This window comes from Aptenodytes patagonicus, chromosome 1 (genome assembly GCF_965638725.1).
Source record: "Aptenodytes patagonicus chromosome 1, bAptPat1.pri.cur, whole genome shotgun sequence".
Lineage (NCBI taxonomy): Eukaryota > Metazoa > Chordata > Aves > Sphenisciformes > Spheniscidae > Aptenodytes > Aptenodytes patagonicus.
In genome coordinates, this window is record NC_134949.1 from 24,234,789 (window position 1) to 24,247,981 (window position 13,193).

Sequence of the window (13,193 nt, forward strand, 5' to 3'; positions counted from 1 at the left end):
TGAATTTCAGTTCAGACACGAGTATTCTTTTTATGTAATTTTACCTAATGTTAAATAATGACTTTTGCTTGGTTCTTTGTTTGTTTGTTTGTTAAGAGGGAAAGAGCTATTTACATTCCTTGAGAGTGATCTTGCTGTTTCTGGGTAGTAGCTTACACCCTGAATTATATCAGCTTCAAAGATGCATGCATCAGTTCATGAGATATATGGGACCAAAGCTGCTAATTTCAAGAATTACACCTACAATTAGAGCTGAGGCATTTGTATAATGTATAGTGACTTATATTATAGTTTTTATATAATTATATGCTTTTAAATATTCAGACGCTGAAAACTTTTGAATCCCTGTGTTTTCAACATTGTTGATCTGACTAAACTAATACAGATTTGATGAATACGTATAGATTAGAAGAAGGAACTGAATGTTTAATTATTGCTTTTATCATATAGACAATCCTCAAACAGCAGGTGACATAAGAAAAAGTTTAGTGTTTCTCATTTTTTAACAGAAATGTAACTCTTTTGAGATTTTTATCACTTTTCAAATTTTAGTTGAAGTCAGTAAAGAGGTTTGGAAGTTACAGAAACATGTAGGACAGACTGACATGAGAGTGAAATTTATCTCTGTAAAAAGCAAGGCTAAAAAACCACCAGTTTTAGAAATGTTTAGTGAATAGTTGAAGACATTTATTTGAAGTTATAGTTGTGACCTAGTGCAGCATTTAAAAAGAAAAATAAAATTGCAGGATCATGTGTAGGTGAAAACTTCCCATGGAAATGAAAGATGCTGGCATATATCTTTGTAGACCCTTCTCTCTCTTTGTCACTCTTACCTTGCCTTATTTCCAGTCACATTTATTTTATTAAAAATTAATAATGATAAATAATATTAACAATAATATTAAATAAATATTAAAATGCTTACTATATTTTTAATGACTCTGTAAAATACTTCAGAAGTCTTGCTTAGCAATATGATTCCTTGTATTTTGAGGATTTTTTTCTGGCATCATTTGCCATATGGCTTCCATTAGCAGATAGTCGAGCTTGTGTCATGAACTGAACGGGTTAAAACTTTGTTTCTGAAGAAATCACTGAGTCAAAAAACATTTTCCAGCAAAAGGTGCTTGCTCTGACAGATAGCATGGTGGTAGGTCTTGGGAAGTATACATTATCTGTAGTGTGTAGTCTATTTAAATAAAAGTCTGGGTGAGAGCAACAAAAGTTCTGTAGGACATCTTCCTCTATTTACATCTAGTATCTCTCCTCCAACCAGCATAGGTTATGTGAAGAAAAAGTCAATATCACCTAGTGATTGTGAATGAAGTATTTCACAGACAGAATTATTTCAAATGAATTTAGCCATAAGGAATAAAAATTACCTTGATCCTTTCAGTAGAACCCGTTTAGAGATTGTGCTATTAATTTGACCTCAAAATTGGTGCATGGCCCCTTTAAGCCCTTTGATATATGTGAGCTTGGGGGAACAACGCAGAGGGGCTTTGGGCTGGGTGGTAGCGTGTGCAGGTCAGAGAGTATTCAATTTTACATTGGATTCTGCTGTGAATTAAAGCCTTGTTTTAATGTTTGTCATATGCCATGCTAAAGAGAGAAACATGCCTTGAAGAATAGCAAAATCAGTTCAGTCTGTTTAGGGCAGAAAAATTTTTTACAACCGTCAGATACGTATAAAATAAGAAGTGACAGTCTTTATACAGATTTCTCGATTCCACAGAATTTTGACAGTGAGCCCAGGATGGGAAGTTCCTGAATTAATTTGCTAAATATACAAGCTGCAGAATCATTTTTAAATTTAAAGAACAAATCAGTTTTATTGTCCTGATAAAAATACAAGTCTTGAACAAGGCCCTGAGCAGCAATTAGAAGATAGGAAGATGAGTACTAAAGAGCTGAGTAGGAAACCACAACCCACAGGTAACAGCCCTTAGACAGCCAAAGTGCACTAAAACCAGTGTTCACTCTTCCCCAGTGAACCAAATCTTCATGGTACTTTCCACATGTCTCAAATGAGATTTTAATTTTGGAAGAATCTGAATCTGAGGGAACAGAATAATTTCTGAAACTAACAGAGTTGCAATTTGGCAGTTATGAAAAAGATTTAATTTTTAAAAAAACAAAGTTTTAGCCATTAAAGAATTATTTCAGTAAGGTCCGATACTTTTTATTTGCTGCTTACAATTTCAAACTTCACAGTTTTGTAGATTTCCATATTGTACTTCCCATACTGTAACAGCTTTAGCTAATTAGCCTGGGGAGAGGGGACAAGCAGGCTATTCCCAAAAACGTGAATAACCATGTTGTTCCTGTTTCCTGAGAGTCTTCTGGTTCTGTAACAGAATAACCATCGGGGAAAATATTGTCTTTCCTTTATTTCTCACTTCTTTTGAATGAGGGAAGTAGGATTTCTTTTTGCTGTTTAAAAATGTTTGTCAAATCTTATAGTTTTTATATATATGCAATATAATACTCTATTGTTGACATGAAAATCCACCGATTTACGTAAATGGCTTTGATTCCCAAGCCAATTATAAGAGAACTTCTAATAATTACTCTTAGCTAAAGGTGAAATGGAAACTAATCTATTTTGAAAACTAATATAGCATTAAATTTCAAAGCACTGTGCAAACCTTATGTAAATTTTTTGCATGTTTAGAAACTGCAAGTCACAACCTGTTAAAGTTGACTGTGAATTTGTAACAAATCTGAGAATATACCTATTCTTTCTACCTGTAAAACTAGATTTTGAGATTAGTGCTGTCTTTTTTCCTCATTGAAATCACACAGTCCTTTCACAGGTGTTTTCTGAATGTCATGTTACACATTGCATATTACATGAGAGTAATCACCGGTGATCTAATATTATTCACAAAAACGTTTCCATTTATTATCACCTGTGTAAAGGCTTGAGTCTGTGTAATTCTAAAGTTCCTTCTGACACAGGAGAACAAGTCAAGTCAGCTGTACAGAGCTCCAATCCTGACTCAGCAACCAAGTCCCAGAGTCTTGTGCAGCCTGCAATCTAATAAAATGCTGAAACGGGAATAATGTATAGCAGGGCATAGCTTTTCAGCTGAAGGTTGATTCCACTGTTGAAGGAACACCATGAGTAGTATCAGCAACATTGAAAGGAAAGACACATGCTAGCACCTGGTTTCTGCAAAATAGCTGAGTTTCCTGAAGCTTGTGTTTGTGTGTGTTTGTATCTGGAAAGAATAAAACAACTTTAATGTATGTTAGCAGGGCGGTATGTTCCAGGTGCAAGGAATATTGAGTTGTCTAATTGTTTTGACCCATTTTAACTTAGCTCTGAGTATGGCTTACACTTAGGTGACTTACATATTATCTTTTAGTCAAAATATACGTTGTATTCCCATTTATGACACTACCTGAAAATCACCATGCCCTAAGTAGTTTTGTTGTGTATTAAACTATCTGATTAAACTTATGTTTTCTGCAGTAATTTTTTTTTTTTTTTGCAAATCCCTTAATAACTAAATATATCACTGTCACTTAAGCTAGCAGCCTTTCTTTTTCTTGCACAAAACATTAACGTTTTGGATCCTAAATCATTTAGAGTAGCATTGTCAGATTGCTGAAATAGCAAAAAAGAGCCATCATAGTGCAGTATTTGGCTAAAACTGTCAACTTTAATCAGAAAACTCTTTTATTTGTTGTAATCAAATAAACACATGAACAAAAGTCATTCAGTAAAGCTTATGGAAGCGCTTTTGGTAGAAGGTCGAATAGAAATAGGGTTCCGAGTCTAATATGTTTATTGGAATGGATCACACTGGTACAGCCCTGCTGTACAGTTCTGGTACCAAAGGAGCTGTCTATAAAGGAGCTTTACATTGTATCAGAGTTCCCAGCATTATCTTTGTTTGGTCACATACCTTTCTTACCATTTCTATCTCCTAAATGTATTTTCTATCTTCTTCCCTTTTTTTGGTTTGGTGGTTTTTGGGGTTTTTTTTGGTAAGGTTGCTACTAAAAAGTGAGCTGCTGCAGGGACTTAAGTCATTTACCCCTTAAATCATCCTTTTCTTGTTCACTTTGTGGTGTCTGAGAAACTTTATACCAAAGTGAAAGTGCAGTTGCAAATGCAATTGCTTCCTGTGCCAGAATCTCAGGAGTGATGCCAGAGAAGTTTGTAATGTCTCTTTTGCTGCCAGAAACCTGCCTATTGATTGACTTATCTATTTGACCCTTAAGGAAGAAAGTGGAAGATGTTGATCCAACCAAAACAGAAAATATTTACAAAGAGAGTCTCTTCAAAGTGCAGGTGTAACTCAGTAAGAAATAAGCTCTGAGAAAAGTGTGTTTTGTCACTGCTGATCCAATGTGTGATTCCTTTTCTAGCTTAGTTAAGCTTACCGAGAAAGGAGTCCATCTTCAGTATATTCAAAGGGGAATGATTCTTTTGCTTTATTCAGTGTGACTCTTCCCCTCTAGCCTTTGTCAAAATTAGCACTCGGTCACAGTAGCATCAAGAGTGCAAAAATTTTAGCAGAATTTGAAAAAAAACACTTGCTGGTATTAGTTGGAAAAATGAATTCCGTGGGTAGAAGAACTAAATAGAGAAACTTAAAGGCAGTGTTCAGAGTTTGTTCAGGATTTTTGTTTCTTGAATGTCTTGAGACTTTAGGGTGAAATTTCACATCACATACTCTTAAAATAGAGTACATGATACAGCCTATGTAATCATCTGTTTATCACCCTGTCCCCATAGGACACCTTCGTAGTTGCAGGATTTAAGTTGGCAAAATCGCCTACATCGAGAGAAGATGGTAGACATGGTTGCCACCTGGAGGTGTCTGAAGAAGCTGGATCTGCCATTTATGTACGTGGTTACCCAACTTTTTTTACTTTTTTTTTTTCCAAATACCAACATTAACATTTTGCTTTACAGTAGAAAAAAACAATAAAATCTGTTAGAATGTGAAGTACAACAGATTATTTTGCCATGTCCATCAGGAAACAATCAGAACACGTTTGTGTGTGTGCGCGCATACAATTTTATAATACCCCTATCTGTGCAAGACCCAAATTATCTCATGCCTCACAGGTAAATTTCTGCGTGTTGAGTGCAGAAATTTGACCTTAGTTGGCTTTAGCTAGATCCCTAGAGCTGTTTAAGCCATTCTTGTGCATAACAGAATGCAGTAACGCAGACAAGGCAGAGGGTGCAAGAGTGGTCTTAGGTCTGTCATTTTTACTTTTCTCTGGGCTACGAGTTTGTACTGCTTTAACTCACATCATTATACTTTGCCTTTGAAATACATGGATTCCTAGATTCTTAATTTGTAAAAGAGAATTACACCCCTTTTTTCTGAGGAAAATACTTGTTCTTTTGTACTATTCTCACATCAGTACTGTTCATCTTAAATGCTTCCATCTGTTGAGATATGGGAGTGTTCTGCTGCTGCTTTTATTTGTCTGTGGTAATACATCAGCAGTGCATGTTTGTTGTGGCCACTGTGTCTTTTCTTCAAGAAACATTTGCTACCCTTTTTAAGCCTAAGCATTAGTTTTTTTAACGTTATAGGACTTACAAAAATTACAGAAGATTTAGGATATTAATTTACATTTGGAAACCTGTAGTTGGGGCGGGGGAGAGGGAATGAGTGTGGAATGGAAACTAAGGTTTTAAAAACTTTGTTGGACACGTCAGTGGGATATTTCTAATATTTCTTACAAAAATTATCCCAACAGTTATGGGCTTCTGGTGAGAAAGTGTTGCACTTTTTTGATCACTGTAATTGTCTACTACTGTTAAAAAGAAGGATGATAGCATTGTACTAAACTCTCATGACAGTGCTGCAAACTCCATTCTGTAGTCAGTGAAAAGGAAAAAGCACCTTCACTGGAGAACAATATAGCATTACACTGTATGGTGATTCCTTTGAGCCTATCCATCGGATTTTGAAACAAACTTAGAAATAATTATAAAAATGTAAACACAAAATCACATGTAAAAGAGACTTACTAAAATAAATAGCGTGCCAATGTCAAGGTTTGAACTTTTGTCTGTATAATTGTTGTCTGACAATAACTTTAAATTTAAGAAAATATATATTTTTTTTTTTACTTCAGAAAGGTATTTTTTGCCAGAATTGACCTCTATAGATAATTAAAGCTTGGCACGCAGCTCAATGAGAAACAAAATGAATTAAAATTGTAGCGTGGACTGTTTCATGACATTATCTGTTAATAACAATGGTATGTAGGTAGAAAAAGTATGTTCCATTGAAGATAATAGATAGCAAAACCATGCCCTGAGTCTGGGCGAATGTGTCTGGACTAAATGTACCTAAATTTTAGGCACTAAATTTGAGGCACGCAGTTGAGTATTGGCAGGACCTCGTGACATGCAGTCTAATCCCAAGGAAGATGTGCAGCTCACGCAATGTGTAGGTTGTGCTGAGGAGGTGTCTATCTCATCACTGACCACACAGTGGAGCTTGTGGCACTTAATTTACTGATACACTCATCGAATGCTTAAAATTAATACAAATAATCTGAATTTTTTGTGTGCTTCACTTTCTCAATTATAACTGTTCACCCGACTATTTAAAATAAATAAATGGAAGTAAAACTAGCTTCAAGAATGCAGTTGAGGGTGGAGAGCAAAACCAGATCCCTAGCGGGAGTCTGGACTGCTGAGGGGATGTGCAGCTGTGACATGGGACCCTGTGTCTGGCAGACAGACTGTGGTGTTGCATCAGGATGGCAGCTGAGCCCTGTGTTTCTCATTATAGGGGGTGTGTGTGTTGGCGTTATGTCAAATCACCATGATTAGTTCTTTAAAAAACCTTACACTGAAGATAAGTCTGGCTTGTAAGCATGGCTCTAGAAGCTTAGGAACTACCTTTAAAGAGAATTTATCCTATTCTGGTGAATTTTCCTTGATCTTTTTTTTTTTTTAATTATTTTTTTTTCCCCAAAGGAGAGTAACAAGTCACTGAGGGTAGACCTGCTCTAAGCATTGACATGTACAAAACCTAAACCCATTTAAGTTCTCTGTTAAGCAAGTCACTGTTAGAAAGTAGAGTTTTAAATTTGTGGCCTCTGACTTTCAAATGCTGACTCTACTAGTGTGACCTGACATATTCAACCAAGTGCATTTCTACTTTAGAAAATGTATGTTATTTAAAGTAGTTTTTCTCTGAGTTTAATTGGAGTAAATACTATTTTCTTTTTTTCTGCAGGATAAAATTTAACTAGTTTCAGAGGTGATTCACATAGCAAAAGTGTCTGTAGTGCTCTTTTGTATTTGCTTACAGTGTTATATTTGCTTTAGCGTTACCAAATCTTGTTATATTTGCAATGCCTTCACTTTTGTAATCGGAGAGTTTGCTATATTTTTCTCCTCAGATTTATACTATACCAAGAGCAACTGCTGCTTCAGAAACTGCATCTGTGGTGAGTTTATATTTAGGATGTTTTTAAACCACGTGAGACTAACTGCCTGTAAGTAAGACTGTGTGGAATTCTTTTTCTTTCCTTTTTTTAAATTTTAATTCATTTTAATTCCACACTCTTATCCCAACAGTCATTTGTTTGGCTTTTGATTTTTCAAATAATATGCCTGGAAAACAGAATAAAATATGAAAAAGTAGTACTTTTTCTATACTTGCAGTATAGTTCCCACCTCGATCTCAAAATAGGCTGCATGTTGGTTTAGGAAATATGAACTGGAAAGTTAACTTCAGTTCTAAAGAAGATCGTATGCTTGTACTTTAAAAAAATGGAAATATGAAACTTCCTTTGATTTAAAATCAGACTTCATGTACTAGTCTTAACATTTCTTTTGATTATCATTTGGAACAAGCCTTTATGTGTCTAAATTAAAATTCTATGTGAAATAGTACATTAAAGGCATAGAAATTGGTGTCTGAAATTTTATTGTTCTTTATCATAACGTAAAAGATTTAGTACTGAAGATGATACAGCTTGACTTGTGTTAATTTTATGAAGAGTTTCAGTTTTTTTCCCCCGATACGGTAATTGAAAACCACAGTTTTCAGTCAACTTAGCAGAACTTGTATTCTTTGAGAGACTAATCAGCATATAATGTAACCTTAAAATGAGAGGAGAGTAGTCCTTAAATAGTAGAAGGTAGTCCTTAATTTCTTTAATCCTCCAAGAAGTGTGCTATTTTAATAGGAAGGCTTACACAATGGCTGTGAGAGGTAAACCCCCCCCGCAAGACGGTGATTTTGTGCAGCGACACTGCTGATAAGAATTACAAAATTATTTATGTATGTGCTTTAAAAAGCCCTTTGGATGGGCATGTTAAAATCAATCAGTAAAAAATTACTTTCCATCGTTCTTTATTATAATGACTTTTAATCACCTATTTCATGTATTGAAACTTACTTGAACTGACTGGTTAGTTTATTGTAAGGAAGATGCAATCACAAAAAGAAATGGAAATAAGTCTTGTGTGCTTTATTGCCTGTGAATATATATATATTTATCTTTAGAGTCTAAAGTGAGTAAGATAGAAAGAAATAGATAACCTTTATTATTTTTTTTTAAGATGAAATAAAGCATATCTGAGGGTGGATGGTGTTAAAAGACAAAATTCTGGGTGAATGAGTAATTTTTTCTTCTGTTCCCTAATTTTATCATGCTTTTCCAGTCTGTTACACCAAAATATGTGTATACTCCTCTGAATTGTCTTAAGGATGGAACTATAGTGAATTTGTACGGCGTTGTGAAATTCTTCAAGCCTCCGTACGTAAGCAAAGGAACTGGTATGTGTTATATTCAAGAGATTTAAAAACTCCTCCAAACAGAACTGTTCTTACTATGTTTGTTAAAAATCAACCAGAAACAAGTGAACAAATTCAGGTGATCCTTTGACCATGATTCTCAGCTAACATCAAGGAAACAGAACAACAGATAGGTAGGAGATATCAGGGTCGGTTTAGGCAGACTGGTGGAGATAGCAATTGAAGAAGATATTTATCAAGCTAATACTATCAGTACAAAACAGGGAAAAGGACCTGTACAAAAAAAAAAAGTACAAAAGCCCTGCATCTGTCCTTGTGGGAAAGGATTACTGTGTAACTACGTGCAATTCTTCCTTGAGATTTTGACAATGTGTTATGATATGCTATAAATGCAGTACCAGCATATTTGTTACTTGTAGAAGCTGTGCAAAAACTGAATCATTTTTTCTCTCTGTGAGGTGAGCACTTACTGATTGTGCTAGTTTTGCTAGAAGATTCTACCATTTCACTAGGTGCTCAGTAAGTACACAGCTAGGTGAGATCCCTGTTGAATTTTTTTAAGTAGTAGAATTTCTTATTTGATTCAGAATTAATCAAAGTATTTTCTGCTTATTATAAATTTACTGTGCATTTTAAAGTTGGGTTTTTTTTTCCCTTCTAAATGTATTTCTAACAGAACAAAACCAAATAGATTATGATGGCGACTGTTGATTTTTATGGTCTTAATTATGCATGCAAGTTTCTTGAATAATGTCAATAACCATCAATTTGGCTTCTAAATACAGAAATTTAAGAAGTGAGCATTAAATCAGAACCAAGAGTTAGTTGTCTGCAAAACCTTTTGCAAGCAGATCTGTGTGATCTTACTCCCTCAAAAACTGTGAGCAGCAGTCTGAAGGTGATACACTCAAGATAAGGCAGTAAATGCCTTTGTGAGAGCACAGTGCTATACCTGCAGTACCATGGCTTCCAGAATGAGGTTTGCTTACAGTTAGGTAGCTTGAAAGATAAATGAAATAGCTGAAAGCTGTGCAAACATGGTGGCACACCCAAAAAAAGTTCCAAGTCCAACTAAGGTTCAACTAATGGCTTCACTTGTTGAAGACCGAGCAATCTTCAGCCTTTGTTTGAATCAGTTTAGAATGTATGAGTTGGAGGAACGTCTGGGGGGTCTGTGCAAATCTAGCTTCAGTATGTTCCACTGAACTATACTGATATAATCTGTATCATGGACATGCTTAATTACTTCCATCGGTGCACGTAGTATTCTTCTAGATAAACAGATATACCGGTATGAAGGACGCTACTGACAGGAAATTTTTGCTCTCACTTGTAGCTAAAGTGTGGTCTAATTCTTGCCCACAGAAAAGTCAAGACATGCGTGTGCTGCTCTCTGGGCTATCGTACACAAAGTGTCAGCTGTACTAAAGGCAGCCACCGGTCCAGTCAGCAGTCATAGTTAAGTTACGCAGAACAACATAGGATTTTTCAAGAATATATTAGATTAGCTGGGTTCACAAGCTAATGAATAGCTTTTGGGAATTCAACAGCATTTTTACATACTGTTGACCATGTCAACAGAAGAAACAGTGTATCTGCAGCACTAGGGCTCAGTGCCCTGGTGTCTGCAGGAGAGCAGTTCGGTGTTTCCCATGCAGGTAGCTGTCGAAATATATTCTCATTGGTGTTTATTATAGCAGGTGACAAGGCTTGCTCCTAGAAAACCTTTCTGCTCTACATTCTAACTTGATGTTGAGAAGGCAGTAGTGTTCCCCAAAATAACTCTGAAATGTAAACAAAAAACAAGTCTGAAGAATATGGGATAATCTAATTTAAATGTTAACAGTTAAAAATAGATGTAGTCACTAAGTTGGGAACTGAGCCGGTAACCGTGCATCTGTTTTTATAGCAAAAAATAGTGCATGTTTATTTTTTTCCTCTTGAGACTAAATTAAAATGAATATTATCATATTCTACATAGTCATGGATACACTAAAGTTATTTTGCTAAACAGTAAATTGCAAATCTTTAAGATGAAATACTGTTTTGATTTGAAAAAGCAAATGGTAGTTGTTAGAGAAAGCTGTGGAAAAGTTGGATGTCACTTTTCTCAGAAAATAATTGGGTTTTGATAATACTGTAGCCCAATAAAAGTGGAGAATTACAAATTCCAATTGTTTTACATTATGAATGTTACAACACAACAGATATTCCTAGATGTAAATGAGGAATAATGGTAAGTGAAAGTATCTGCAGGAACTCAATGCATTTAGACTGGAAACAAAAAGGTGTTCTGGCATCTAATTAGAAATGCAAACATTCATAAAATACTAAATTAAGTGTGTGCGTGTTTGCTGTGTGTATAGCAAATCAAGGTATACTGCTAGCTTAGAAGTAATAGTAATAAAAATTATTCTGCCCCTAGAGCTGAATACTTAGGAACTGTCGTGTGATTTAGCTACAGTTAATACTTAAATAATACTTAATATTTAAAAAGTATTAATTCAAAGAAAGACTCCAGAGGGAGCTTTTCAAAGGTTGGAGAGAGATTCCCAGATAGGAGTGAATGGGTGGTGTTAGGTTGCTGGGGGCTTAAGGAGAAGGATTTGGGGCTGCCAAGCATGAAAAAGGATTGAAAATGGGAAAGCAAGCTGTGCTGGGTGCAGGTGCCCAGGTGTTGGTAACAGGGGGCCTGCAGGGCGGCCTCTGTGAGGAGAGGCTGGGGCTGCCCCATGCCAGACACAGCCGGTTCCAGCCGGCTCCGACTGACCCAACGCAGGGCACGGCTGAGCCCCTCGGCCACGATGGCGGCGCCTCTGGGAAAACATATTTGAGAAAGGGCAAAACACTGCATGGCAGTGAGGAGTGAGGGGAAAAAAGTGTGAGAAACAGCCCTGTGACACCAAGGTCAGAGAAAGAGGAGGGGAGGAGGTGCTCCAGGTGCTGGAGCAGAGATTCTCCTGCAGCCTGGGGAAGAGACTTCGGATGAGCAGATTGATCTACCCTGCAATCTGTGGAGGACTCGCACTTGAGCAGGGTTATCCCAAAGGACTGCAGCCCATGTGTTTGCTGTGTGTATTTTGTTTTTATTTTCAATTTTTATTCGATCTTGAGCCAAATTCATCAACATTCTTAGCCCAGAATTTGTTTAAAACTATGTAGCTGAAAAAAACATTAAACTATAGCATGTGTGCAACTTCAGTTAAAATAGTCAATTTTTAGTAAGTAATAGCAAACCAACTTTAGAGTGCCGAACAAACCAATCACAGACGGTTGTGCTATCTGATGGTCTATTTGAGAGGAAGCAGACTCAGAGTTAAATCTGCAGTAGTTTTGTTCTTTAAAGTATTGTGTTCCATTTTGTTTTTTCCAAATCAAAATATTGAGAATTTTTAAAATTTTGCAGAACAGAATAAAAACTGTTGCAGAGGTAAAGATAGTGATTTCATTTCTGGAGCCTAAAGATGAGAGTAATGTTCTTTTCCCTTCTGTTCACAGTGGTTTGTATGTGTTTCTTTTTTAAATAATCGCTGTTTCCTATCATCAAATATTGAAGATAAAGAAAAGTTTCAAAAATTTCAAAAAGGAAATGAAAAATTAAAGTTGAATAAATAGTTAATGGAAAGAAATCTCAAGACAGTTACTTTGATCTACAATTTACAAATGATGGCATTAAAACATCTGTTTAACCAGATGCTTCTGGTAGTTACTGAATGTTTTTATCTCTTAAGTGTATCGCCATGTTAGAAATAACAAGCTGCAGTAAAACATCTTCAGTTTGATTCTTTAGAGGTTTTGTTTTGGGCTTTTGCAATATCTGTGCGTGTATGTACATATGTATACACACAGAGGAGTGTGTGTATATTTGTATTATTTTTCTTCCTGTGTTTTGTTGAACATATTTGATAAGTTAGCTGGTTCAACTGCTTGGTTTTAGTACAAAGACACTTGTGGTTTGAATGGCCCCAGTAATTCTTGAAAACAGTATTAATGTTTGGTGTAGTTTTGAAGAGAGAATAATTCGCTGCAATAATCTCTCTCTCCTTTTTTTAATGTATTGAAATATAAGAAACAGAAGGCAATCTCTAATTAGTGTCCCTCATTGCCAACAGCATTGCCAAAAACCTTTTTAGCTCTTTGCAGGGGGAAGTTATTGATTCAGGATAGTGGGTTTTCCACTTAAATGTTAGTCAGGAATACATATGTGATTGCCCAAAAGAGGATTCATAATTAGATTGATGCTTTCTACCTTAAAAATTTATACAAGCATATTTGTTAGGAACTGCTGAAGTCCTCAGTAAAATGAAAATAAACGTTTAATCAGTAAGTACTAAATGCTTTCCTACAACATCAGTAAGTACTAATCTGGAAAGCTTTTGTAACAATTCTTATGATGACTGAAAAATAAATTTGTAAGTGAAGCTGTGGGTTTTA

General features: G+C 35.7%; 1 protein-coding gene across 2 annotated transcripts in view; it reads left to right on the top strand.

Moving 5' to 3' along the window:
* POT1 (protection of telomeres 1) overlaps nucleotides 1-13,193 on the top strand; it is a 79,558-nt gene that overhangs the window by 17,194 nt on the left and 49,171 nt on the right. For both annotated transcript variants that reach the window (XM_076329698.1, XM_076329705.1), the window contains 3 exons: nucleotides 4,751-4,861; nucleotides 7,396-7,443; nucleotides 8,666-8,780. In XM_076329698.1, coding sequence (XP_076185813.1) covers nucleotides 4,751-4,861; nucleotides 7,396-7,443; nucleotides 8,666-8,780 — 274 coding nt within the window. The remainder of the gene's footprint in view (nucleotides 1-4,750; nucleotides 4,862-7,395; nucleotides 7,444-8,665; nucleotides 8,781-13,193) is intronic.